General features: G+C 48.2%; 2 protein-coding genes across 3 annotated transcripts in view; one reads left to right on the top strand and one right to left on the bottom strand.

The window, feature by feature from the left end:
- Positions 1 to 24,662, bottom strand: part of KLHL21 (kelch like family member 21) — a 207,593-nt gene extending 182,931 nt beyond the window's left edge. The window contains exon 1 of one of the 2 annotated variants that reach the window (XM_086922168.1): positions 24,587 to 24,662. The gene's annotated coding sequence lies outside the window, so the exon portion shown is untranslated. Of the gene's footprint in view, positions 1 to 24,337 lie in introns of both variants that reach the window. The other variant, XM_086922166.1, reaches the window with a different exon arrangement.
- On the top strand, positions 9,589 to 13,956 carry LOC147711459 (uncharacterized). The gene is made up of 2 exons (XM_086919493.1): positions 9,589 to 13,506; positions 13,903 to 13,956. Exons 1-2 carry the CDS (start codon positions 9,595 to 9,597, stop codon positions 13,954 to 13,956), a joined length of 3,966 nt encoding a protein of 1,321 aa, XP_086775619.1. The 5' UTR covers positions 9,589 to 9,594.
- Positions 24,663 to 25,338: the final 676 nt, after the last annotated feature.

The following is a 25,338-nucleotide window of genomic DNA, read 5'->3' as shown; positions in this document are numbered from 1 at the left end:
TCCACACGGACAGAAGGGCGACGGTCAGGCAAACAGCAGGACTCACGATCTCTTCAGCCCACAGCAGCTTCAGGGGACACAGCAGAGGCTTGTAGTCCTTGGGCAACCTTTATGTTCCTGGGTTGCAGACAGGGAGCCAGCTCTTCTCAGGCCCTTGGAGATTCAGGTTGCAGACACAGCACACAGCAAAGTCTTAGCAGTTTCAAGCAGGCAGGGTCAAAGCTCACATCAAAGTCCCTTTCTTCTCCTCTCCTTCAGTTGGATAGCAGGATAGGTCAGCCCTTAAAGCACACAGCAAGGCAATCTTCCATCAGCTCCTTCAGCAGTCCTTCTTCTGGCAGAGGTTCCTCTTGATTGTAGAATCTGATTTTCTGTAGTCAGGGGTCCTTCTCTTATACCCCAAAAAGGCTTTGAAGTCTTTTGAAGTCTTTGTGCAAAGGGGGCCCTGAGCCCGGTCCAAACCAGTTCTGGGGGTCTGGGGTGTTTCTGGTTTCTTCCTCCCAGTCCCAGGGACAGAGGTGACAGTCGCCCAGCAGGAGGTGGAGCCAGCTTTGAGGTTAGGCAGGCACAGCCCTTCACTATCAGGTGCTATCTCCTCCCACTTCCCTGGCAGCAGATGCTGCCTTTCATCCACGGGGCTGGCTCAGATAACCCCCTGGGGCTCTGCAGACCCTGTCATCCTCAACCCAGACAGTCAATCCACAAACAGTCCCAGGCACACAGAAAGGTTCAGACAAGAGTACAGCCACTTTCTAAAAGTACCATTCTCAAACACAGAATTTAAAAACAACCTTTACTAAAAGATGTGTTATTAAATTCTGAGTTCAGGGATATCTTTCACTTATGTCCCATCTTGTTCCTATGGGAAGATAGGCTGGGATCCAATGGGACCAGCCTCCCCCATGTTACTCTATGGAGCAAGATAGCCTTACAGCAGTGAGCACACAAAATGGCTGCTGCTCACTACCAGAGCATGTTACCTGCACTAGTACATGCTCTACCTTATCCATGCACTGCACCCTGCCCAGGGGGGTACATTGAGCCTTCCATAGGGGTGACTGGTGTGCACAGACAGGGAAGGGTTAGGCCCAGCCAGTGGGGACACTGGCCAGGCGGACATGGCAGTCCACTGACTGCACACAGGCCCTGCGCTGGCAGGCCTGAGACGTCATTTTAGGGCTACTCATGTGGGTGGCGCAATCTGCGCTGCAGGCCCACTAGTAGCATCTGTCATCACCAGCCCTGGCACACACAGTGCACTTTACTAGGGACTTCATGGTGATACAAATATGCCAATCAGGTATACCCAATTAATATGACAATTTACAGAGGGAGCACTTACCCTCTGACACTGATCAGCAGTGGCAGAGGGTCCAAAGCATCTAAACCAGCAAAAACGAAATCCAGCACAGCATCAAAAATACATGAGTCAGAGGCAAAAAGATGGGGGAAAAACCACGCCAAGGATGTCAGATCTAACAGGGTGTCTTTCATAGATTCACATGCTTGAATAAGAATAGAAAGCAGTACGCCAACACATGAGTCATAAAAGGCAATAAGAACAAATGCTAGTAAACAAATGCACATATGAACACTGCATATATAGGAAATAACCTTTTATGACAGGAGGCGGGAAGCAACAGAGGCTCACCTTCATCTGAAGAGATTTCGTAGCACCGCTTGACCCACAGCAGTGTCAGCAGCGTCAGCTGTCTCCAGACAGTAGTGCCTTGTGAACGTGTGCCTGCTGGGCCACGTTCCCGCCCTGCAAATCTGATGTAGAGGCACTCCAGCAAATAGGGCGGTAAAGGATGCAACTGCCCTCGTCGAGTGTGCTCGCACCGGAGCAGAAAGAGGCTTGTCAGCCCGTTGATGGCAGAAGGAGATGGCAGAAGAAATCCATCGAGTAATGGATTGTTTAGTGACCGGATGTCCCTTGCGCATCCGTCCATAGGCCACAAAGAGCTGGTGTGATTTACGAAAGGCAGCAGTGCGTTGGATGTAGTATTTGAGACAGCGCTTCAAGTCCAAAGAATGAAAAGAGTGCTCAGCGGGAGACTGAGGGTCTGGGAAAAAAGTCTTGAGAATGACAGGTTCATTAAGGTGGAAGTCAGAAGGAACCTTAGGAATAAATTTAGGATTCGTACGAAGTGTAACAGCGTCCCTTGAGAATTGAAGAAAAAGAGGCTGAATGGTGAAAGCTTGGATGTCGCTCACTCGCCTGGAGGATGTAAGTGCGAGGAGGAGGGAAACTTTCCAAGCAAGGAATTTTAATTCCGCTGAATGAATAGGTTCGAAAGGAGGTTTGAGAAGTTGCGATAAGACCAGATTCAAATGGCAAGCAGGTGGTGAACGCCGGATAGGTGGAAACATCCGGAACAGGCCCTTAAAGAACTGACGAATGATCCGAGAGGAGTACAGGGGTGTGGAACCATCGTGGCGAAAGTGGGAAATCGCGGCCAGGAAGACTTTAAGAGTGGAATGCGAAAGTCCCTACTTTGCCAAATGGAGGAAAAAAGGCAGGATTTGCTCAGGTGTGGCGAGCAGAGGATCGACCTTCTCCTTGTGGCACCAAACACAAAACAGTTTCCATTTCAGTTTATAGGTTTTGACTGTAGAAATAGCGCGTGCATGAGCAAGTACCTCTCTGCACTCGGAAGCAATATTCAGATGTGCAAACTCATTGTTTTCAGGTTCCAAGCGTGAAGCTGGAGACGCTGGATCCGGGTGGCAAATCTGGCCCTGGCTCATGATGAGAAGATGAGGCAGGGGACGAAGAAGAATCGGATTGCACTGGGAAAACAGAAGAAGATCTGTGAACCACGGGCAACGCGGCCACCTGGTTGCGGTTGAGTGGAGTCACAAACAGATCCAGCTCCGGCTGGCCCCACAAGCGAAACACATACTCCAGAGTCGGTTGATGGCGCCCCCACTCGTGATTGTCCGTAGCCGATCTGCTGAGAGAGTTTGCAAGGGCGATGGAGGCACCCGGTACATGAACTGCTGTTAGCTGGACTTGATGGTGAATCGCCCATTCCCAGATCTGTTGTGCCTGTCTGGAAAGCAGAAGAGATCTCATACCCCCTAGCTTGTTGAGGTAGTGCATACTGGTGGTGTTGTCCGTAGGCACCAGCAGTGACTCCCCTTCCACCAGCAGCCGGAAAGATTTTAGGGCGAGAAAGATAGCCAAGAGTTCGAGGCGATTTATGTGCCATTTGCATTGATCTGTCGTCCATTTGCCTTTGACTGACAACCATTCGAGGTGTGCACCCCAACCCTCTAAGGAAGCATCCGTCGTAAGGGTAAGCATGGGATCTGTGTCCTGAAACGGCCGCCCAGTTGCAATGTTTGGAAGGTGAGCCCACCATTCCAATGCGCTCTGAATGCGGGGTCAGGCAGACTTTGTAGTTGAACGACCCTGAGACTTGCCGCCATTGTTTGTCCAACTCCTCTTGGAGGACTCGAATGTGTAGCCTGCAATTGGGGATCAGCAGTATGCAGGACGATGCCATGCCCAGAAAAGATTTTAACATCCGGACAGAAGCGGACCTTCTTGAGCGTAGAAGAGCCACCATATTTATAATGCGATCTTGGCGCTCCTGCGAAACAAACACCTTCGCCAGACGAGAGTCTATTAATGCCCATAGAAAGATCCTTTGTTGTGCTGGACGGACATGCGATTTCTCGTGGTTGATGGAAAGACCCACGGCTTGAAAGAAGGATAGGCAAGTCTGAGTGTGTTGTCTTGCTGCAAGGATAGTTTGGGCCTTTATCAAGCAGTCATCCAAATAAGGGTAGAACTGTATGCCCTGTAGGCGTAGAAAAGCTGCAACCGGAGCCATGATCTTTGTGAAGACTCTCGGAGCGGAACGAAGGCCGTAAGGTAAAACTTTAAATTGGAAGTGTTTCGATCCCACTGTGAAACGAAGGTACTTCCTGTGTCTGTGATGGATTGGCACATGAAAGTATGCATCTTGGAGGTCGATTGTGGAGAGGAACTCTCCGGGATTCAGGAACTGTAAAATTTCCAACAAGGTCAGCATCCGAAATGTTTGGGACTTGATGAACTTGTTGAGGGCTCGGAGGTCTAAGATAGCGCGCCAATCTCATGATTTTTTCCTGATAAGGAAAAAGCGGGAATAAAAGCCTTTGCCTTGTTGTAATCGAGGAACCACTTCGACAGCCCCTTTTTTTATCATAACTGCGACTTGCGCAAACAGTTCCTTCAAATGTGCTGGGGGGGGGGGGGGGCAGAGGTTGGGCGGGTGGGAGGAAATTTGAGAAATTCGAGAGCGTGGCCCTTTAAGATGACATCCAAGACCCAACGATCTAAAGTTATTTTTGACCAATTGTAGAAGTGTTGGGAGATTCGACCTCCAGTTTTCAGGGCAGGAGAACACTTGACCCGTGGAAAGTCACTGTTTTTAGAGGTAGCACCTCCTCTGTAGGTGGTTTTCCTTCTATAAGGTCTGGAATCGGATTGCCTATTCTGAGTTTGATAGGAGTAGCGCTGCTTGTTTTTACCATAGGAGCGGTACTGGGAGGAGCCACGAAAATTGGAGGAAGTACCTCTGCCACGTGCTCCGCGAAAGGGCCGCATCTGGTACTGGAGAGATCCCAGGGCACGAGCAGTGTCCGTGTCTTTCTTGATGGACTCAAGGCATCATCCACATGCTTGCCGAAAAGGGACTCTCCATCAAAAGGCAAATCGAGCACTCTTGCCTGCACTTCAGGCCGAAAAGCCGTAGCCTTAAGCCAGCCCTGCCTCCTTAAGACTGCAGCACCTGCGAGCGGTCTGAAACCCGTAGAGGAAATATCAATGGCACAGTCTATAATTTCAGAGGATATTTTCTCTCCCTCTTGCACGATCTTATGGGCTTCTGCCCTGGAAGATTCCGGAAGTAGGTCAACTAAAGCTGCGATCTCTGACCACATCTGACGGTTGTATCGTCTGAGGATTGCTAAGGAGTTTGCCGCCCTGACTGTCGTGGCAGCCATAGTGGTGAATTTCTTCCCAATGGTATCCAGGCAGCGACCTTCCTGATCCGGTGGCGAAGTTAACGGAGTTGCCGGGTTACGCGACCTTTTTTGAGTGGCTTTCGTAATGACCGAGTCAGCCTTTGGCTGTGACACAAGGCATGCAGGTGAATCCTCAGGTGCCTTATACTTCTTGTCAAGGCGCGGAAGCACGGCCGGGATGGAGTTAGGCCGTTCCATTAGTTTAAGACCCTCCTTCCATATAAAATCAATAATTTGAATAGTATGCACTTGCTTTAAAGGTTGATTCATGAAGTCATAAAGGAAACAGTCTTGTTGTTTGACGACCATGGGCAAATGAAAACGCTTCGCGGCTCTCACCATTAAATTGTGGAAACCCCCAATGTCCACTGGGGGAGAAGCCAGGGGAGAAGCAGGAGGAGGAGACGGGGTCTGGGCCCGATAATTGTCCCAATCTGCAAGGACAGCGTCGTCGTCCTGGTCCGTATCATTGCGGACATCATCATCAGTACCAGGATCTGGAACGACTGGTGATCTTGCCTGAGCAACAGGAAGTGGCTCTTGTGCTGGAGGAGGTAGAGTAGGAGAGGCCTGCGAAGAAGGTGGGAATCGACGATTGTAATCGTCTAACATGTGCTGAAGGTTTGAAATCAAAGACACCGGTATCTGTGCCATAGTAACCTCGTGGTCAACAACCAGCTGGTCATCATTAACTGGGAAGAGTGACCCCCTGTCATCATTGTCCTCATCCTCATAGTTCTGATATTTTATATTGAGCTCCGAAGGACTGCTTGCAGGACGAAAGGTGTCATCAACATAAGACCCATCAGAAGATTCCTCCTCTGCAGACGCAAAGAGTTGAGCAGGGGGGCCAGAACCACCTTGAAGAGGCCTCAAATCCAGCAGAGCAGGACGTTTTACAATAGAAGCTGTCACCACAGTAAAGGTTGTTGCAGTTGCCAGAGAATAGTGTTCCGCCGACGGGCCAGTCGACGAGCTCATGGTCGGAACCATCGTCGAGGGATTCGTCAATGTTGAACCAGGCGTCGGCGAAGAAGCGGAAGCCGTCGACGGAGCCAGGACTTTCCTCGTCGCCGGTGCAGCCCCACGATGAGGTGGTCGTCGACGAGGAACTCGACGTCGACAAAGCTACCGTCAACGAGTGACGCGTCGACGAAGCCTTCGTCGACGAATGTTTCTTTGGCAAGGTCGTCGACAAGACGGATTTCTTCGACGACGATATCTTCACAATGGAGGTTATAGGCCTAACCTCTTGGTTCATTGTTGACGATGCGGGAGCATGTCGTCATCGTAGGCACAACGTCGACGGATCTTGTGGTCATCGACGGGCGCGTCGATGAGCTCGTCGACGAGCTGGCACTCGTTTTAGACGTCGAGGGCACAGAGTGGGACTGCGACGCCAGAGAACCAGGTCCCGTAGGCGTAGAGGTCCCGTGGGGAGACGGACTTTGGAGCGTCCACAAGCTTCTTCTTTTTTAGAAAAGGAGAAGGCATCTCTGTCTCCGACCCGCGTTTTAGAGAGGTCTTGGAATGGCAGGAAGACACACTCTCTGCATCAGACACAGGGTTGTCTGAAGTCTTCAACTTCTGTAGCCACAGGAGACGGGCCACTCTATCCTTTAGGGTCATAGAAGAAAAAGGTCTGCAAAACTAGCAGTTCCTCACCTCATGGTCCAGGTACAGCCAATCAATGCACTTTTTATGAGGGTCCTATGGAACAGGCGAAGTTTTCCACAAGCAGAATAAGGCCTGAATAAAGATTTCTTTGTAGAAGAAGATAAAAGGTTTGTAGATTAAAGAAACTGAGCAGAGCTCAGGGAGACTCCCTTCACACGACGTGCGGTAGAAAATCTGAAGGCTTGAGCTTCTGAGGAGGAGGTTCTAAAGGGTACTGCAGCCTGATTGGCTGGAATGTGGACCATTATAATGACATGGATATGTTACTAAAGTGAATTCTCCCTTTAGGCTTCTATGGGCCTATGTTGTTCTATGGTACTTTTAAATTTCTTATTTATATCTATTTATATATATTATATATTTATATGTATATGTATATTTATGATGTTTTCTATATATCTATTCTAATATAATAAAGAGAGAGCCCAAACCTTTGAGGCAGGTAATCTCAGGAATCACAGCACGAATCACAACACCCAATAGAGCGTTGGAAAGGGCATTTGCAGCAGAAGGGCATAGGCTATGCCATGGGTACTCACAAACTTTCTCACAGGGGCCAAATTTATAGTGTGGTTTGCGGCCGAGGGCCGCACCGGTGGGGGCGGGGTCAGTGAGAAAGGGGCGGGGCTAGAGCAAAAAAAAAACTGTGACCATGAGGTTGAACACAGGCCCCTGCAGCAGACGTCTTCGTCCACTGACTCACCAGATCCAGCATACACACATATCTCTCACTCTCTCTCTCTCTCTCCCTCTCTCTCTTCCTCTCCCTCCCTCCCTATCTTTCTCTCCCTCTTCCCTCTCTCCCTCTCCCTCCCTCTGTCTCCCTCCCTCTCTGTCTCCCTCCCTCCCGCCCTCCCTGTCTCCCTCCCTCTCTCTGTCTCCCTCCCTCTCTCTGTCTCCCTCCCTCCCTCTCTCTCCCTTCTTCCCTGTCTCCCTCCCTCACTGTCTCCCTCCCTGTCTCCATCCCTGCCTGTCTCCCTCCCGCCCTCCCTGTCTCCCTCCCTCTCTCTGTCTCCCTCCCTCTCTCTGTCTCCCTCCCTCTCTCTCCCTTCTTCCCTGTCTCCCTCCCTCACTGTCTCCCTCCCTCTCTCTGTCTCCCTCCCTCCCTCTCTCTCCCTTCTTCCCTGTCTCCCTCCCTCACTGTCTCCCTCCCTGTCTCCCTCCCTGCCTGTCTCCCTCCCTGCCTGTCTCCCTCCCTGTCTCCCTCCCTCTCTCTGTCTCCCTCCCTCTCTCTGTCTCCCTCCCTCTCTGTCTCCCTCCCTCTCTGTCTCCCCCCCTCTCTCCCTCCCTCTCTCTGTCTCCCTCCCACTCTGTCTCCCTCCCTCTCTGTCTCCCTCCCTGTCTCCCTCCTTCCCTGTCTCCCTCCCTCTCTAACTCCCTCCCTCTCTAACTCCCTCCCCCTCTCTGTCTCCCTCCCTCTCTCTGTCTCCCTCCCTCTCTCTGTCTCCCTCCCTCTCCCCTCCCTCCCTGTCTCCCTCCCTCCCCGTCTCCCTCCCTCCCCGTCTCCCTCCCTCCCCGTCTCCCTCCCTCCCCGTCTCCCTCCCTCTCTCCCTCCCGCTGTCTCCCTACCTCTCTCTCCATTCCTACTTCTGCCTTCCTCCCTCCCCCTTCTCTCCCTCTCTCCCTCCCCTGACTCGCCCTCCCCCTCCCTCCTTCATTCTCCCCTGACTCTCCCTCTCTCACTCCCCTGACTCTCTCCCTTCCCTGACTCTCTCCCTCCCTCTCCCTCCTTTGCCCTCCCCTGTCTCTCCCTCTCTCACCCTCCCCTCACTCTCCATCCCTCCCTCGCCCTGGCTCTCCCTCCCTCGCCTTGGCTCTCCCTCACTCTCCCTCCAGCCTCGCTCTCCCACCCTCTGTCTCTCCCTCCCTCGCCCTCCCCTGACTCTCCCTCCCTGTCTCTCCCTCGCCCTCCCCTGACTCTCTTCCTACCTCGCCCTCCCCTGATTCTCCCTCTCTCCCCCTCCCTCACCCTCCCCTGACTCTCTTCCTACCTCGCCCTTCCCTGATTCTCCCTCTCCCCCCCTCCCTCACCCTCCCCTGACTCGCTTCCTACCTCACCCTCCCCTGATTCTCCCTCTCTCTCCCTCCATCGCCCTCCCCTGATTCTATGTCAGTCCACGGAGGCTCAGATTATGCTTCTCTTCACTTTACTGACATAAACAGCAGCCAATAAAAAACTTTAAACTGGCATGACCCCGGAAGGACAACCCCCTCCAACAGTATGCACCAATCACTATCAAGTCCACAGTATATCTGTCCATGTTTATCAATACGACCTCCTCTTTCTTTGCTGCTGCAGCAGCGAGTTAAGTGCCCTTCTATTTTACTTCTTTCTTGGGGGTAATGTGTGTAAGGGCGGTGGTTGTAGACGGCGCGCGCGCGCGTCAGTGATGATATGTGCTGAGCGGACCTCCGCTCGTGGTTGAGGTGTTTTGGTGACTTTGTGCTAATTGCCTTTTTTTCAGGTTTTGTTGTTTATTGGCCCGCGCGGGCGTTTTTCTGTTTGTAGCGCGACCGGCGGTGTACCGGTAGGGGGCGGTGGAGCAGGAGGAGGCAGACGCGAGACGCTCGCGCGCAGGAAGCAGTCGGACCCGGCCCCCACACGCACTGCGCATGCGCGAGGAGCCGACTTTCGTTTTTCACTTTACCGGCTCCTCACGCATCGCGCTTGCAGACTGCATCAATCCTGGCCTCAGTAGAACGCTATACGGAGCGCATCCGCATTAGAGCTCTGCTCTAGGGGAGCTTACAGTGTGCATAATAGGGGTCTCCTTCCACCTAATATTCAGCCTCATTGCCTGTAGTGATTTTGGTTATTTAAGTTTGTGTGTGTGTTGGAGGCTCCCCTGGGCTACTCCCCCCCTTTGAAGCTCCTCCACACCTCCCTGCTTCAGAGCTATGGCGTACTACGCCGAGGAGGATAACCAGTGGGCAGAATACGATGAATATGTAGACTATGAGCCACAGGAAGAGCATCTGGAGGAGAATTTGGTAGAGGCCCTGGATTCCCACGTCCAGGGGTCAGTGAAGACTGCACTAGTCCAGGCTCTTAAGCCTTTTGCTAAACCCCTTAAAAACTATGGCAAGAGAAAGTTCAAATCTGCCGGGATGGGTGGTACCTCTTCTCAGTCCTCGGCCCAGGTGTTGGCCCGGATGGCCAGGAATGTCCTGAAGGACCATGGCTCAATGGCGAATGACACGTCTGGGGACTCTTCCCCGACTCCGCCGGACTCATCTGATTCAGAGGTGGGTTCAGTGGCCCCCAGAAAGAGATCTAGGAAGGTGAAGCACACCCAAAAGGCGGACGTTGGTCAGGTACCCAGGAATCTTCTTTTTAACCCAAACAATATTGTGCACCCTCGGTCCACTGAGTGGGTACCGTGCCCTGAGGTGGCACAATATGTGAGCAACAACCTGCGTCAGGGTTTCGATAATGGAGTGAGGGCCACGTTGCGCTCCGAATGCCCCAGGCCAACCTTGACAGGGAAGGTGGCTGACACACCGGATTTAGATCCCACAATGGCGGCGTTTATGCGCAAGTTTGCGAAGGATCCAAAGAAGGGGCTGGATAGAGCATGGAGAGGTGTCCAGGACAAAATGTTGGATGTCGCCGGTCCCCTAACAAAGATTCTGGACGCGGCGGTGATAGCCAAGGATAGGAATGTGCCGCTGAATGTGTCGGAGGTTCTGGAATGGGCACAGCGTGCCATGTGCTTTTTAGGTAATGCCAATGTGGCCGTGTCTACAGAGCGGAGGCGCTCTTTTCTTATGAGACTTGACTCCCAGCTGGCGGAGATGGCCCCTTCCGAACCTGGTGTCCTAGCTAATGGTATGCTCTTCGGAGACAAATTTGTCAGGGAGATGGGCAAATATGTTGCCACCTTCTCCGCTTTAGACAGGGCCCAGTCCAACATCAAGAGGGTTCTCCATGGTGGTGTTTTTGATAGGGCCGGACGCCCAAGAGGTCGAGGGTCCGGCCGAGGTTATGCACAGACCTCACGTGGAGCAGAGCAGAGAGGCAGAGGTAATCGACGCCCCAACTTCTACCCCTCCCGTGATAGAGGAGGTCGTGGCAAGGGGCAAAGAGGAGACTATCGTGGACAACAGGCGAACTCAGGAGACTACTCCTACTCAGGTACGACTTCTATGCCCATCAGAGCATATGGTGGGGGGCAGACTGTCACTTTTTCTCCACAGGTGGCGCCAACTTACGAACGACCCTTGGGTGTTACAAACGATACAGGGTTTCCACATAGAATTTTATGCCTCCCCGATGCAGCGGCGGAGACCAGGTCCACTGTGTTTTTCCCAAGCAGAGCAGAGTTTCATCGACGCGGAGATAGGCTCCTTGATCCAGAAGGGGGCGATTGTGGAATCATCCCCACACGAGCTAGGCTTCGTCAGCACCGTATTTGTGGTCCCGAAGAAGGACCAAGGGTATCGACTGGTGTTGAATCTCAAGGAGTTCAATGGCTGGGTCGTTTATCGACACTTCAAAATGGAGGGGATACACCTCCTGAGAGATATACTATTGGAACAGGATTGGATGGTGCGTCTGGATTTAAAAGACGCCTATTTAGCAGTGGCCATCTACCCCCCACACAGGCGGTTCCTGCAGTTTCAATGGCGCGATCGGTGGTTCGAATTTTCCGCCATGCCCTTTGGACTGTCGTCCGCCCCATGGTGTTTCACAAAGGTGATGAAACCCATCGTGCAGACGTTGAGGGAACGGGGTGTTCGCCTCATTATTTACCTCGACGACATCTTGATCTTAGGTCAGTCACCGGAGGTGGTGTCGCTCCATCTGTCATGGACGATCCACCTCCTTCAGGACTTGGGCTTTCTCCTGAACATACAGAAGTCGATCTTGCAGCCTTCTCAGGTGATGGAGTTCCTGGGTTTCCAGGTGGACTCGGTGAAAGCTCAATTACTCTTGCCCCTCAAGAAGAGGGTGGCGGTGAGGAAGGAGTTGAGGAGAGCGCTTGTCTCTCCGACAATCTCGTTGAGGACGTTGGCACGCCTGGTGGGACTTCTGGCTTCTTCGATCCAGGCGATCTTTCCGGGTCCTTTGCATTACAGGGCCCTGCAGCGTTTGAAGGCCTTGCATTTGCGCAAGGGACTGACCTATGCCCAACAGATTTCTCTTTCTGCGGAGGCACGTACGGAGATAAACTGGTGGTTAGAGCATATGGATGCGTGGAACGGCAGAGCCATTTTCGCGGCCACCCCGGAAGTGGTGATAGAGTCGGATGCCAGCCGGTGGGGCTGGGGAGCCCGTTGCGGCTCGGTGGAGACCGGGGGCCGTTGGTCCCGCGAGGAGTTGAGTCTCCACATCAACTGTCTGGAACTCCTGGCGGGTTCTTTTGCGATCCGCACTCTGTCCCCTCAGGGAGTTTCGTGTTGTATTCTCCTCCGCATGGACAATGTGTCCGCGGTACGCTACATAAATCGCCTGGGAGGCACCAGGTCGCGTCTCCTAGCGGAGATAGCCAAGGATTTTTGGCATTATTGCCTGGCCCATCAAATTTCGGTGACGGCGGAATATATTCCGGGGTCTGCCAACGTGACGGCGGATTGGAACTCTCGATACTTGAGAGATGCGAGCGATTGGAGACTGCACCCTCGAATCTTCGGGGCATTGAACCACAAATGGGGTCCGTGTGTGGTAGACCTTTTTGCCTCTCGGCTCAACAGGCAACTTCCCCAGTTTTACAGCTGGCGCCCGGATCCCTTGGCGATCAGCTCGGACGCCTTCCTTCAATCGTGGACGACGGGCATTCTGTATGCGTTTCCTCCTTTTGTCATGATCCCGAGAGTTCTGGCTCAGGTTCGGAGGCAGAAAGCGGAATTGGTCTTGGTCTCACCGTGCTGGAAAGCGCAAGCGTGGTTCCCGGTGGCAATGAGTCTCACCTGTGCAGCGCCGGTGCAAATTTCGACGTTCCCGGATCTTCTCACGGACCCGGTGGGTCTTCCCCACCCGCTGGTCCTTCAGAATCAGTTGTCCCTCATGGCGTGGAGACTTTCCGGCGACGTTGGCAAATGCCGGGAGTTTCAGAGGACACTCTCTTTTTCCTATCTCAGGCATGGGCACCTTCCACCCACAAGCGATATGAGTCAGCTTGGAGACGATGGGTTGGTTGGTGTAACGAACGGCAGGGGGATCCGATGGGATCCGATATTACTGTCATAGCGAATTTCTTATCGGAACTGGCGCGGTCTGGTCTGGCTTATCGCACAGTGAATAACTTCCGATCGGCGATCTCCGCGGGGCACCCGCATGTTGACGGTAAGCCCGTTGGGGAACACCCTTTGGTGTGCAGGGTAGTCAGGGGGGTCCGCTTAGTGAAGCCCCCTCAACCCAGGTATACTGAACTCTGGGACGTGTCAGTGGTCCTACGTTTTTTGGCGGCCTGGCCGGCTAATGAGGGTCTGTCTCGCAAACAGCTCTCAGCTAAACTTACACTTCTCCTCTGCCTGGTTTCATGCAGGCGAGTGTCGGATATTCGGGCCTTGGATTTATCAGGTAGAGTATTCACTCCCACGGGAGTTTCTTTTACGATCTCTAGGCGTACAAAAACGCATACAAAATGTATTGCATATCCTGCATTTCCTCATCACAGTAAATTATGTGTGGTCAAATGTTTGAAGGTATATGAGGATTGTACTAGGGAATTTAGAACTGGTTTTGGTCAACTGTTGATTTCATTACAGAAACCTTTCCGCCCAGTCACCAGTGCAACTCTGGCCAGGTGGGTTACCTGGTTGTTGGGCCTGGCGGGTATTGATACCACTATATTTGGGGCTCATTCTGTGAGAGGGGCTATGGCCTCAAAATCCTTTGGTGCCGGTTCCCGGCTTCAGGATATCATGACTGCGGCAGATTGGTCTTCTGATTCCACCTTTAAAGTGTTTTATCATAAGCCTATTGTGGATGTGGCCTCGGTGGTGGTGGATAAACTTTAAACTAGCATAATCTGAGCCTCCGTGGACTGACATAGAATGAAAAATTGTCTAGCAGACGCGACAAAGAATTTTCAATTCTATTAAGGACACGGAGGCGAGGATTATCCCACCCGGGCTTGCAGGATTGTATTTCATGCAATGTTATATGGTTGATGAATTCTTGTACCCACCCGAATGATTGTTATTGGCTTGTTGTTTTTCCAAGTTTGGGAATGACCATTACGACTTATGTTCTTGTTTCAGGAGATCAGCACAAGCAGACATGAGGTGAACAGTCTCTGCTCTGGAAATCTGTGACGTGGTGCAGGAGATGCCTTCCTCGACGATGGATGCGATGGTTGCCACGTTGGCCTCCGGTCTTGTTGGACTGATGATGTGTCGCAAAGAAAGAGGAGGTCGTATTGATAAACATGGACAGATATACTGTGGACTTGATAGTGATTGGTGCATACTGTTGGAGGGGGTTGTCCTTCCGGGGTCATGCCAGTTTAAAGTTTTTTATTGGCTGCTGTTTATGTCAGTAAAGTGAAGAGAAGCATAATCCTCGCCTCCGTGTCCTTAATAGAATTGAAAATTCTTTGTCGCGTCTGCTAGACAATTTTTCACTCTCCCTCTCTCCCTCCATCGCCCTCCCCTGACTATCCCTCTCTCTCCCTCCCCTGACTTTCCCTCCCGGGAGCCCGCCAAGCCCCAGCAATGCCTTCTTGGGGGCAAAGGGCAGCAAGGCTGGTAAAATTAAAAATATGCATTTTAGCAACTCTGCAAGTCGTGCTCTGACAGCAATGTAAAGGCTGGTCAGCAGCACACGCACACTCCGGCCACCCACTTTCCCTGTGCCGGTGTCCGGCACCGTGATAAGAAAAAGAGTGTTCAGAGTTGTAGTTGGCAGTTTGGTTCCTGTTGCGAAGCACGTTATTTAAGTAATTCTTTCAAGTGCAGATGTACTTGGCACAACGTTTAACATTTGCTGGTTAAAGACGACATACACTGAAGTTCTTAACAAAAGCACCGTCATAGAAAGGAAATTGTGGCAGACTGGAAGAAGCCTCATTGCACGTACTGCCGTAAACTGCTTTTGGGAACAAGTCTGTAAAACCCTGTCAAGATTTTCCACCAGAGAGCCTGGAAAAAAAGCTAAAACACGCCGTTACCTTACCAGTGCCACGAAATTATTGACATGTCATTAAAAAACAATAACTCTGTGCACCAGACTCGCACTGTTTTCTTGAATGGAGCTACTCCTACCACATCATAGTGCCAAGCAGGGTGTACATGCCTGAGCGGACACAAGTATACCTGGGTGCAGGCTGCTGGTGAAAAGAACGACGGCGATGTGCGAAACCTTTTAATTCTTAAAGAATACCTGACGGGTGCGTGGTGCCTGCTGGCTCACTGATGGGGCCCCTGGGCACCCCGCATTGCGGGGACTGCGGGGGGGCCTGTGTTATACCCCTGCCACCCCCTTGTCAGCCCGGGATGAGACAGCTTGCCTGGCGCGCTCACAGCCGCGCCGGAGCATTTCACACGTCTTTAAAGACCATTAACTTTTTAATGAGTCTTTGTTCTGTTTCACCTCTTCTGAAGCCCCTGCAGCTCCACTCTATGGCTGTAATCTCTCAGCCCCCAGAGAGCAGAGCCTCTCCTAGTCCAGGCTGCTGCAACCGGTGGTGTTTACTGACACTCAAGAATTATTATTTTTTTAAACTGGCACATGTCTGTAAGGTCCGCGGGCCGCCAAGGAAGGCTTGCCGGGCCGCCACCGGCCCGCGGGCCGTACTATGAGTACCCCTGGGCTATGCAGACGTCCACCATATACATGTAAAAGGTAAAAGAACCGTGCCAGCAAAGTAGTCCCTTGTGGGCGTGTCTGCGTTGTGCTGTGGGCGTGTGCTGGGGCGTGACAAACGCTTGGGGCGTGTGGTACGTTCCGCCCTTCATGCCATGTCTCATATCATGTGCTGTGGGCGTGTGCTGGGGACGTGTGTGTGGGGCGCGGGATTACGGGGAAAAAAAGCAAGCGTTGTGCCCAATATTTCATTGTTTTTTCTTCCCAGGTTCTGTACATTCCAGCTCCGGGTATCCACCCTGCTCCCTTTAAATACCACTGCACCCCATAATCATAACCCACCCTTACTCCTTTAAATACCCCAACACCCTTAAACACTAACCCATCCTAACCCTATAAATATACCCTGTACCTCAAACCTACCCCTGAACCCTAAAAATACCCCTGTACCCCAAAACCCAAACCTAGCCCTGAACCCTAAAAATACCCCTGTACCCCAAAACCCAAACCTAGCCCTGAACCCTAAAAATACCCCTGTACCCCAAAACTAGCCCTGAACCCTTAAAAAACCCCTGCACCCCAAAAGCCAAACCTACCCCTGAACCCTAAAAATACCCCTATACCCCAAAACCCAAATCTAGCCCTGAACCCTAAAAATACCCCTGTACCCCAAAACTAGCCCTGAACCCTTAAAATACCCCTGTACCCCAAAAGCCAAACCTACCCCTGAACCCTAAAAATACCCCTATATCCCAAAACCCAAACCTAGCCCTGAACCCTAAAAATACTCCTGTACCCCAAAACCCATACCTATCCCTAAACCCTAAAACTACTCCTGTACCCCATAACCCAAACTATATCTGAACCCTTAAAATACCCAAACACCCAAAACATATACCTCAGCACCCCAAAACATATACCCCTATACCCATACTTACCTTATCCAAACATAAAAAAACATGCTTTTACCATTCATGCATTTACGAGCTACATTTGAATCTCTGCATCAGCTCAACATCCTGTGATTCCAGGCAAATCGCTTTGGGCCCGATTCACAGAACTAACTTAAGACAAAATCCTAAATTTACTACTATTTTACTAGGACTTCTAACTTTAGGACTCCTATACTGTGAAAAATCCTAATTCTAAGACTTTCGGTATTCACAGATGGCATTTAGGAGTCATAAAGTTAGGAGTCCTAACTTTACTACTCCTAAATTGAGAAAAATCCTAATTTTAAGGCTTTCGGTATTCACAGAAGGCATTTAGGAGTCGTAAAGTAAGGAGTACTAACTTTACTACTACTAAACTGAGAAAAATCCTAATTTTAAGGCTTTCGGTATTCACAGAAGGCATTTAGGAGTCCTAAAGTTAGGAGTCCTAACTTCTGTGAATACCAAAATGAGTAAGTGCCTTCTGTGAATACCAAAATGAGTCAGTGCCTTCTGTGAAAACTAAAATGGTAGTAAGTTTAGGATTTTGTCTTAAGTTAGTTCTGTGAATCGGGCCCTTTGGCTCCCAGTGCCTACCACAAATGAATGTGTTCTTCTGTAATGTAAATTGTGCTCATGCTATGTTGTCGAGTTCGCGCTATATAATATTGCAAGGAAAAATAAAGTAGGGAAACTCGAGTTCACACACTACTGAACGCGCACTCTTAAGTGCATCAGCAGTGCACTGTGAATCGGAGCGTTTCACAGGCCTGTCACAGACAAGAAATGCTACCTAAACGAAATCCTACAAAACAATATACTACTGGCCGGCAGCAATTCATACCCGAACAACGTCGGGACGGGCTGCAAGTATATATATATTTTACTACTATTTTATGTACCGTGGGACTCCCACTTCGACGACGGGGAATTATTCAAGCATGTGAATCTATGAAAGACACTCTAATACTGGAGAAAGCTTTCATCACCCTCACAAGCAGACGTGTTGCCATCATACAGTCATAAGGATGATCATCATCAAAGCTTACACTTACATCTTCCCAATACATGTCTACTTCCTCTCCCACTCTAAAACTTGCACAACCATGTCTTCTTCAACAGTTACAAAAAAATATCTCCTACTTCACATTTTCTCCTTCTCTTCAGTAGAGAATATCCTCACATAACAATGAGACCTCAAAAAATCATAACATTTTTACGTGAGCTGAAGGTCTTGTGACTTGAATAATCTACTCAACCTAACTAATGTAATTTATGTGTAAGTTATGTCCTATGGGAGCACCTTCAAATATGCTAATTCGGCATTTCTGGTGCACAAAAAAGCCTTTTGTTTGATTTAATAGGCTCATTTTTTGCTAAATGTATAATAAGAATCAAGTTTACATATATGGTACACATGATTCTTGACTTTTGATCACTAATCGCATTGTCATCGGGGCTGGAGCAAGAATGTTTCTCAGTTCATGTTTAAAAACTCATTTGTAATAAATATATTACTAAAGCATGAGTGTTAGCACGTTGTCATTTACAAACAGCACATTTTCTATTGAAATGACCACAAACTTTCCCACTAACGTGCAGTTTTACTGATAAAATATATAGCGTATAGACAATCTGTAAAAATTGAGTTTCAGCAAAAACATCACACAGTTCAAAAAATGTGCTTTCATAACTACTGAAATACATTTGAAAATGTTTGTACAGTTCATTTACAAGCAATTTAAATGTTGTGTGTTAGAAAAAACAGACATCCTACAACCTTTCATTTTACACTTGTTGTACAGCACAATTGTCACAGTTCACTTTACAAAATCTTGTAACTTTGAGGTTCCAGAAAGAAAAGTAAACACCAACGCCATGATGACATGAACAGCAAATTGTAAGAAGACAAAAGCTGGCATCTGACTTCTGTCTCGAAAAGGCGGAGCAAATGTAACAAGATAAAAAAAATTGTAATACATCTTTATTGCTCACTCACTTTTTGAATGAAGAGAACACCTGTTCTTTGTCAGCTCACTGGAAGGGTCAGTAGGCCCTAAAATTATTTCTGTAATAGAGAGCGGGCTAGTAGATTTCTCAAGGCCATCAGTATGATTATGGAGCAAAATTCTATCATCATCCAACCGGAATGAATGCCACAAAATCTCCTTGAATAACCTGGGTTCGCAAAAGAGCCTCGCCTTTTGCCACCTTAGCAACAATGTGATGTATACACCCTTTGTCAGTTTGTTATACTACTTTTGCTGTTACCGCACCTTTAGCAACTTTGCACTGCTTTTGCCAGTGGCCTTTTCTTGATACCTTGGATTGTGAGAGTCATCTATAGGTTTGTTACCCTTCTCCTCATTAACCCAGATCGGGAACATACATCAGTTTTGTTGGCTGTACTTCTATATGATTTACACATTCTCCCGAATCATTACTACTGTGCCTGTCCCATTATGGCAGGTGCACTATATCTTTAACCACTGCAATAAACCTTTCCATTTACCCAATTCCTCTTTCGATGATACACAGATTTTCAAGTATGCTGCATTTCATTGCTGTATTTAACAATTCTGATTTTTTTTCTGACCCGAATTGTACTCATTTGTTACTGAAACCAAATAAGCACCTTTTCATAAAATTGAGAACAGCCTCAGAGTTGAGTTTCCACAACTCCCAAATCAAGAAATTATGAAAAACAATCTGCTCCTTCTAGTGTCCCTAGAATTATCCCACTCATCTTCACACACCTATATTTTCACTAGCACTCCATATAGGAAGTCAGCAATTCCATTTTTTTACAGAAGGAATCGAAATTATTTTATATGCGTACTCTTAAATTTTCGTTAAAATCCTATCAATCATTGATTATGAAAAATATTCTATTTTCTGTAACAAGTCTTCTAGCGGATGCATAATTTTCTTAAGATTACTCATATTAAGACTATATCTCCAGGCGTCAGACTGGTCTATAAAACTATTCGCTAACAACGACTCCCAAATGCTACCTGGTGGCCCCATGCACCTCCTGATCTACAACTGGGCTCATCAGACATGACAGCATTAGAATACATTAGGCACCAACTAGGAGCCATCATTATAATCTGTTCAGGAGCAAACTCTTGAGGATCACAACATTTCCCTGAGTTTTTATTTTTCATACATGATAAATGATTGTTAACTGCTTTCGTTATTTCTTGTGGAAAACATGCCCATTGATAGCCACACAGTTTATTCAGGAACTCAAAATGTGTTAAAGGTTCATTACAAGATGTGTGTATACTCAGATGTGAGTCCCTTGCTCATTGCACCATCAGGATTCAAGCAAGCTGGGCCGACGACGGCTGAAATGCCAGAAACCGGTCCCCGGTAGCTTGTTTCCTTCCCAGTATAAGAATTGGCTTGGTAGTTTGGTTTGCCCTGTTCCCATCATGCACTGGGACAGGAACAGACTAATTTGCATGTAGCCAGGTTCTGAGCTGGGATGGTGCAGTGAGCTAAAAAACGGTGATGGATCAAGCCCTGATCTTTGGACTGGGTAAGAGTGGTCTGCTTAATTCAGACACTCTGTTCATCACCACCCCCTTTTCTGAATCGTATTGCGGTCTTTGGGCAGGAGGGAGACACCGCTGAAATATAGTGCAGGGTTGGATAGTTGCTTTAGAGGGTGGAGGTGTACAGAACAGTTAAAAGCTCTGCTCTGAGAAAAGGAAGATGGTAAAGTGCAGCGTGCACAGAAAGGTAGAGGGTGAAGAGGGGGCGGATATGAGAGAATGGGGAAATGGTTCAAGATGTAAGATTATTGGCTCGGAGGTGATTGGGTTAGTGGTTAGGTCTCCCGAAATGTATTATGGTGGGACTGGTAGGGTTTTTGATTGTATTAGTGAGGCTGGCTATGTATATTGTTGTAACTACTGATAACTGCTCAGAGTTGCTTATTAAAGTAGCCTTTTTTACTCTAACGGGTGTGCACTTTGCTTATATTTTGTCTTTCCTGTGGGATCAGTTGAGTGCCCTCTGCTAATTTCTGGAATGACCTGTTAGTCACAAGTGCGAATCCCACTAGGGACAAACGAGACCCCCATGTAAAAGATTCTTGTGTTCTTTTTCTGAACCCCATGCCTTGCATATTAGCTGACAAATTGTCTTACTAAAATCCAGTCAATCATAGTCCTGAATACTTTATTTGTACCAAAAGGTTTGAGCAGCACTTCTAGCAGAATTGCTATGCACCCATGTGAAACTACATGTTTATTCCTGTGGACCTCCCGATTTCCCTCTTCTTGTTCTCATACAATGTGTCACTAAGCACACAATCAAAGCCAGCAGGGGATTCTGTGCTTTTGCCCAAAGAGTATGGAGGTTGCAGAACTCATAAAATTAACTACAGATGTTGATGTACACTTCTTCCATGCATCTCAGAGGACTGCATCTCTTTCTCCCTGGCATCGTTCTAAAATCTGCCTGCTCAGTCCCCTCTCCACATCACCCCTTTTCCCGCTAGCCCTGGTAATGCAAGCCATCGGAGCTTCGGTAAGGAGAGTTTGACTGTGGATAGAGCGAAGTAGTGTGGCTCACTGGTTAGAGGCGGCAGACCCGAGAGCAGAGGACGGCCCGGGACCAGGGTTCGATTCCCGACGCGGCAGGTTTCCGGACCAGGGTCAGCGGACTCGATAATTCTCTCGCCTCGGTGCCCACTCTGATCAGCGATCACACTCGGCAACTCTGGGCACTAGCTTGCCTCATCTTCACTAACGGCCCCACCAGACCGCCGGGGATGCCTGGTCTCACCCTGGAGATACCCATTAAGGGACCATCTCTCAGGGAAGCCAGGAAGGGTTTCGCAGCGGTCGAAGCGTGGAGGTACCCCTTCGGGAGTGAGCTCTGCGCTATATAAGCACACAATTAATTAATTAACAATTAATAAAGGTATAAATGTGTGGTGAAATATGGTGTTCGGTGCGCGCTGTGCAATCATTCACCCACAAGCTTGTGAAGAGTGGGACAGAGCGGCAGACACTTTTCCCAAAAACACCAGCAGAGACGCTGCTCAGCCGGGTAAAATGGAAGTTCAGAGGAATAACTAATTTAATCTGTGACCTCTATATTGAGTCCGAAAATATGGACCCAATACAGTCGAAATTATTTTAAACGAACTTTGAATTAGAGGATTCCAGATTATATTACAAATTCAAAATCTATTTTTCCCTATGCAAAAACATTTCAAGTACGTAAAATGTTATTTTCGGAAGATGTCTTGCACCTGGTTGTGTCATGATCCTCAGAATGACCCATCACGTATTCTTAGCAGCAGCTGGGCGGGCTATATATTACAAAGCATGCAACATAAGGTTTAATTCACATTTTATAGATGGACGAGGTTTAATCCCGAAAAAAACATTGTCCTTGTTACAAGCCTTTGACAGCACACATGCAACGGAAAGAAATATTTGCACCAAACCACTCTTGGCACATTCCCTGTAAAACTTTATAGATCGTCTGTACTTTTATAGTTGCGGGCCAGTCATATTCAAATCAAACTTGCACTGCGTCCAAAGCAAGACGGTGGGGCATGATTTCCAGGCCACTTCCCACTCTGAACGAGAAACAAGCAACTCCAGGTGCAATGCGGCCTTTTAGGGCCTCACTGGCAAAGTGCAACTTGAGTCCATATTACACAGCAAACTGGGAACGCACATCTGGCACACCCGTGCCATTTTCCACTGTCCTCTCACATCTGCCAGTAGAGATCAATAAAAATGTGTTTTGTATTACTACCAGATGGAATCCGACGATCATTTTCTGTTAAATTGCAAACATTTCTAGTGGCAGATATTCATCCATTTACTACTTAATGTGCCCTTTTCACATAAAATGTTTTCACACTTGTAGCCCTACAAATACTATTTCTTGACTGGACTGCACTCTAGTCTTTTTCAATATCAGCAAACGAAAGGCTCAGTAAGCCTTTTGGGATTTGAACCCATGACCTCAAGGTTTCACACAGATTGCTCCATCAGATGTAATACACCACTGGGTTGTCTTATAGCGGCTGGGAAATCACAAACTCTTACAACACATATATCTATGTTGTCTTTCTGTTCTAAATACTGTACATGCATTTTCCTTGAAAAGGTTTGTCTTTATGTAAGCCACAGCAAGTAACCTACCCATTGGCATGCTGGGTCTTTAAGAGGCTGTACCTAGTATGGGTTTTGTCTTGCAAGGGGATATATTTGTTGTTATGTAAAATGCTCTCGAACTTTACATATTTTCACGACTTAACTTTTTGTCAATTCTCTGGCTTATTTTTGCGAATGAATGAATAAATGGAACTTGTAAAGAGTACTGTTAGCTAGGGATCAGGACATCCTGGAGCAGAAAAAAGATCAGACTGTGATTAGAGCGATTTAAAAACCAAGTTTTCAGATATTTACAAAAAACAGCAAGCGAGAAAGTAGATTTAGGAGTAGCAGGCAAAGCATCCCAATCAGGTAACAAAATTATCAACACCCTAATCCGAAGATGAATCCTTCACACAAGACACACTTCAGTGCCACTGTGCTACATAAAACCACGAATAATTATCCAAAATCCTTTAGATTACTCCTTACATCAAAAACTAGCCACTGAAAAGCGCAAGTCGCCAGTAAATCACAATTTTGTATTCCAGCAAAACACACTTTGCCCCCTACTCCTTTCGAAATCCATAAAATGAGTACCGCTGAAGTGAGTAAGACTCCTTAGTTAATCCTCAAGGACTGAGCATCCTTACTTACTTATTGATGGGCCCAGAAGAAGATTCAGACTGCTCATTTCCACTTAAATCTTTTTCTCATTATGTAATAAGTTTGTTATGACTCCAGCCCTGGCCTGAAGTCCTGATGTTTTCAAGTATATTTAAATATATGTTAAGACTCTGTTTCAACACTATTTGGTACAGCTTATTATTGGAACCCCTTGTGTCAAAGTACTGTAAAATGTGTTTAAATGATTATAAAGAATGTGTGAAAAAATGTATGTGGATGAATATTTCTACATATTAAATTCAAAAGAGGGTAGAATTTGGCGTAAAGGTCAAATCAAGAATTGAGATATTGTCACCAAATGGCCAATGTTATTCTTTGATTCAGGTAGTAAACACTCATAGTACTTTTTCTGTTCACTACCATCATCAACGTTCCTCGAGTATACAAAATCAGATAGATATCTTGCAAATAAATAGTATTGTGATATTCTGAACTTCCAGTTATAGAGCATTAGAAAAGCTAAGAACTATGGGTTACACGGGAAAAGGTTGTAAGAAAAGTACGGCTGCAACCTACCGAGTTAGCTTAAAATAATAGTGGACTCAAACTGTGTCCGTGTGCTTAATTGCTAGGCTGTACCCTTAATCGGGGTAGTTCATGTTATAGATTAAGGAAGGATGAAAGCCTAAATTTACCACACCGAGATCCGCAAAGTCCAAGCGGATTTCTGATGCCGGAGAAATGCTAGCTACGGAGAAAAAAAAATCAGGTTTTTCTCATGTTCTTCAGCCAAAAAAGGGAAATACGAACTAATGAAGCAAATAGGGCTGAGGGAGGTCACTAAGAGTATGAAACAGAAACGCAAACCTGCTTCGTTCATCAATCGTTTGAATCAATGTACATAGAAGCGACTCGCTCACTGATTCTTGTATGACTGTATACTTGTATACTGTATACTCAGTAACACCTCTACTGGGTAAAGCGTTAAACAAAGGGGCAGTATATAAACGACAATGAGTGCATTTTACCCTACTTCACGTAACGCTTTAAAACCACTGTTTTTCTCGTGGTATCTTAAGTCGCCGTGCCTATGATAACTCATCATCACACAGTTTAGATTTTTTTTGCGGCGAAGGACTTGACGATGCAATATACATGGCGCAGACATGCCGATAACCAAAGACACGCTGAGGCTCGCTACTCACAAACACAGGGCCCGGTGGATGAAGGCACAGCTGCCCGCTTTTGCGCAGAGGGCGACCCGGGGCCGAGAGAGTGCGCTGTGGTCTCAAAGAGCCGTTACAGCGCATCGCGTGCCAGGCCTGCTCTGGCCAGAGGCGGAGCAAGGTGTCTGCATCAGGCCCATAGAGGGATGCGAGCTGTCCCAAACCCTGCCCCCAGCCCAGACAGAGGCGGCCCGCTCTAGACAGACACTTCCCACTGCAGAAACGTACCCCTTGAAACAAGGACCGCCTCCTCGTCACATGGCAAACAGTGTGACAGTGACTCTGCGCAACCTCACACATACGCCCGTCGACCATAATGGAAGCCGGAAGTGACGCTCTGTGACGAGCCTGCGCGAGATGCCACCTTCAGCGCGTCACCAGCTGTTCAACGGGTGAAGTCTGAGGCACGAGCTTCCACTATCCGGGATGCTCACGCGCGCAATCTGACCTCCCCCCATCAACTAACTGCCTAAAGCTCGCATTCAGGCTCAACTCTCTCTGCCGCCCTCCCCCCAACAAACTGCCGAAAATTCGAGAGACGTTTGAATGTTTCTAGGAAAATGTCTTGTTAGGAACAGGAAGTATTCCTGACTGTACAGGCGAGCCATAGGGCCATTTTAATAAGACAAGTGAGGGAACCACGGTCGTAGGAGCAACGAGACGACTTCCAATTACTTCTGGGCTTACTGTGGTAGGGCAAGACAGTGCGCAGTCGCAGGTAAACAATCTTGTGACCCCAGGAGAGCAGGCTATTTTATGTGATGATTGAGTGTTTTTCGCTATAAACTTTGTATTGAGGTTTTATTCATTATATTAGATGGAAACCGAAGAGAATCTTATCTGGCAAGATTTTAGTTTGCTCATCTTTATGTAGCGCGCTTATATGTGACCCAAATCCCATGTTTTTTGTGTGACGCAATACTTTCTCAGGAGCATAGTGAACCAATTAAGTAGATTTATGTAATACTGTTACAGACTCT

The sequence above is a fragment of the Lissotriton vulgaris genome, chromosome 5, assembly GCF_964263255.1.
Source record: "Lissotriton vulgaris chromosome 5, aLisVul1.2, whole genome shotgun sequence".
In the NCBI taxonomy this organism is placed as follows: domain Eukaryota; kingdom Metazoa; phylum Chordata; class Amphibia; order Caudata; family Salamandridae; genus Lissotriton; species Lissotriton vulgaris.
This window is presented reverse-complemented; position numbering and strand designations above follow the sequence as displayed.